The 3,434-nt window shown below is 36.0% G+C and overlaps 1 protein-coding gene across 1 annotated transcript; it reads left to right on the top strand.

The window, feature by feature from the left end:
• Positions 1-569: 569 nt before the first annotated feature.
• Positions 570-3,193, top strand: LOC119676858. Its single transcript, XM_038088116.1, has 5 exons — positions 570-655; positions 994-1,245; positions 1,676-2,607; positions 2,671-2,874; positions 2,946-3,193. Exons 1-5 carry the CDS (start codon positions 570-572, stop codon positions 3,191-3,193), a joined length of 1,722 nt encoding a protein of 573 aa, XP_037944044.1.
• Positions 3,194-3,434: the final 241 nt, after the last annotated feature.

Consider the following 3,434-nt stretch of genomic DNA (forward strand, 5'->3'; position numbering starts at 1 on the left):
ACCAACCAACCACTAGCATGAGTATTTGGTTTTAGTATCTTTCAATGTATTTGTTATTACAACTTTTTCTAAGTTATTAAGCTATTCTGTCGTCTCATTTCTTTTATTTACTGAAAAATTTATGTTTCAGTAAATATATATGTTTTATGAAAATGTAAATACAGGTTTATATTTGCTTGTATAGCACGCCATACCGCCTACCAATTTTAGATAGTTTGGAACTCCAGAACAAATAGACTTTTAAATATACAAACAAAGATGACAACTATGAAAACCATCGGAAGCGTTAAGGCCTGAATTTGAGACTTATGGAAGTCCTAATATATGCAGTATCACAAGCCCTTAGTCTTAGTTGATAATATGTTTCTACGGTTTGTAATCACAGACTACGATTCTTATTTAGATTTGTGCCATGCATAAGTTACTGTTGAAATTGGTAAGTTCGCAAGATGAAGTTGCAGCATTCCAAGTATTTTCTAGATTTTGTAGTTGTAATCAAAGCAACAACACGTATTTCCCATTTGTGGTTTTAACATCAAATGTGTGCAATTTAGCGATTGCGTGCCACAATGCGTGTTGCAGAATTTGTGCAATGCGCCACATTCACTGAGCTGCAAGGTTATAATTTAGCACAATTCCGTGTCCAGCAAAGTCCGTTAGTACTATTCCCAGAGCAATTTTGACAGCAACAACTACAATCCAAGGGAAATAATGTATGTTAAGTTTTCTAAGAAAAAATAATGAAAATTCGAACTTGCAACTTGACTGCAAGGCAGTTGTGGCATTGCAGCATGTGAAGCGCCTTTAAAAAATTCTAAATTCATTTAAAACCAGTGACGTGTTTTACTCAAATTTTTTGTCAGCAACGCGTTTGTGTCTGGAGTAGGAAGGCGTGGCGCCTTACTGGCATTGAACTTTAAATATAATAAATTATGATTTATATCATTATTAGAATTTATTTAATTATAAACACACAACTCATACTCATCGTAGATCGGCAAATTACAATCGAGGCACGAAAACATGCGAGCTTTCCGAAATGGACCGCTTTACTTTGTCCGGAACCACTGCATTCCAGGCCAGCGCTGGCAACGATTACCTTGAGAACAACTGCGCAGACGAGCCAAACAAATTGTGTGAGTTCAAGCGCTTATCCGGTAGAATCTTAAAAACTGTCGATTCCGTATATCAGGACGTGGCCAGCATTGAAGAGTGTCGAGATCTGTGTTTAAGTACACCTTTCAGGTGAGTACATACTCGTTTATTGCAGTTCTGTATGCAATTAAGCACATCTAAATAAGTTAAGTTGAGCTACTACGACTAATAAGTAGAGGCATAGCTAATAACCACACGCAATAGCAGCAAGCCAAGTAAGTTATTAAACGGGATTATTTAGTAAAATTCATAGTGAGCGATACTGCCACTTGTCATGTGTGCAAACTGCCACTGATTTGTGTAATGAAAGTAGATTTATAAGATTAAATAAATTAATTCAAGTCGACTGTATTCACTTTGATATGTAATATGCATAGCAGACACTCATAATGATGATTTATGCGTTATTGTATGCAAGCACGAGACTCTGGAGAAAATGATTAATACTTTTATTTAATAGTCCGAATATATTAATTCTTAAGCGCTTAATAAACAACATAATAAAAAAAATATTTTGCAGATGCCACTCATACGATTACGGCGATACTGGTGATATGGTTTGTCGTCTTTCCCATCATAATCGTGCCACTTTGACTGACATACAAAGTCCTTACTTAGATGTACCGGAAGCAGCTACTTATGAACTGTCATCTTGCTACAACGTGACCATCGAATGTGGTGCAAGTGATATGATTACACGCATCCGTACCTCCAAACTATTCGATGGCAAGGTGTACGCCAAGGGCGCACCAAAATCCTGTGCTGTGGATGTTAAAAGTGCGCTAGATTTTGAAATACGCATGGGTTATCAAGATTTGGAGTGTAATGTGCACCAGAGTGGTCCTGGCCGTTACATGAACGAAATTGTCATACAACATCATGACACAATAGTCACTTCATCCGATTTGGGCTTGGCAGTTACTTGCCAATATGACATGACCAATAGATCTGTAACGAATCATGTAGATTTGGGTATCAAAGGTGATATTGAACCAGCACTGTCCGAAGAAGTGATTGTCGATTCACCGAATGTTATAATGAAAATTACTTCACGTGATGGTTCTGATGTGATGCGTACAGCTGAGGTCGGTGATCCGTTGGCACTCAAGTTCGAAATACTTGACGAGTTGAGCCCTTATGAAATATTTGTACGAGAATTGGTTGCTATGGATGGTGCTGATAACGCAGAAATAACACTCATCGACTCAAGAGGTTGTCCAACAGATTACTTTATTATGGGCCCTATATATAAGAGTACTACATCCAATAAGATTTTACTCTCACATTTCGACGCTTTTAAGTTTCCATCTTCCGATTTAGTACAGTTCCGAGCATTGATAACACCCTGCATGCCGACTTGCGAGCCAGTGCAATGTGATGATGATGATATGACTGGAGGTTACAGGCCATTAACTTCATATGGTCGCCGAAGACGATCGGTTAATATAACTGGTAAAACTGAATTTTTTTTTATTATAATACTTCCTTATTAGAACTTTCCTACTTTCTTTCTAGCTACTTACCCAGATCTACGTAACAGTCGAGCCCTACGTGAAACTAATAAAAAGACAAATCTAGAAAACATGCTCTTAGTGCAATCAATCAAGATTACAGATAAATTTATTTTCGATAAACAAAAGGGATTAAAAGCAACTGATGCCGAAGAAGAGATATTAATTTCCAGCGATAGTTTAAGAGGGTTCTGTATAAATGGCATTGGTAGGTTTTAACTTTATATGGTATGAAGTTGAAGAAATTTGAATAATTTTGTTTTTATTTTATCAATTTAGGTCTTGTTGTCGCTGGTACAATATTTTTGCTGGCTCAGTTGGCAGTAATTGCTATTTGGACTTTCCTTTATCAGAGACGTAAAAAGGAACGTGGTTACTCTTCGAGTAAAGATCATAAAAGTAACTCCTCAAATTTTTCCACGCAAAGCAGCTCCACGAGGTCGAAAATTGCATCTAACGGACGCGCTGAGTCTTTAAATAAATTGTATGATAGTGGCTTCGCTGGCCGTCATGGACGTCATTTTTGAGACTTATTAGATATAAAGTACACATCATCAGTTTAATTCACTAATAGCGTCAAATTTCATATGCCAATAGTTTTTATTCAAATATTTAAAAATTCTTTAATTTGAGTCCACTACAATATTTTATAAATATTGCTAGAGTAAAAAATTTAAAAATAATTATGGAATTTCTAAATTTTTTGCTAAAGATGACAACATCGCGAAACAAAAATACATTTTAAAATAAATTAATTAGTATAAGTCG

This window comes from Teleopsis dalmanni, chromosome 2 (assembly GCF_002237135.1).
Source record: "Teleopsis dalmanni isolate 2A chromosome 2, ASM223713v2, whole genome shotgun sequence".
Classification (NCBI taxonomy): Eukaryota; Metazoa; Arthropoda; class Insecta; order Diptera; family Diopsidae; genus Teleopsis; species Teleopsis dalmanni.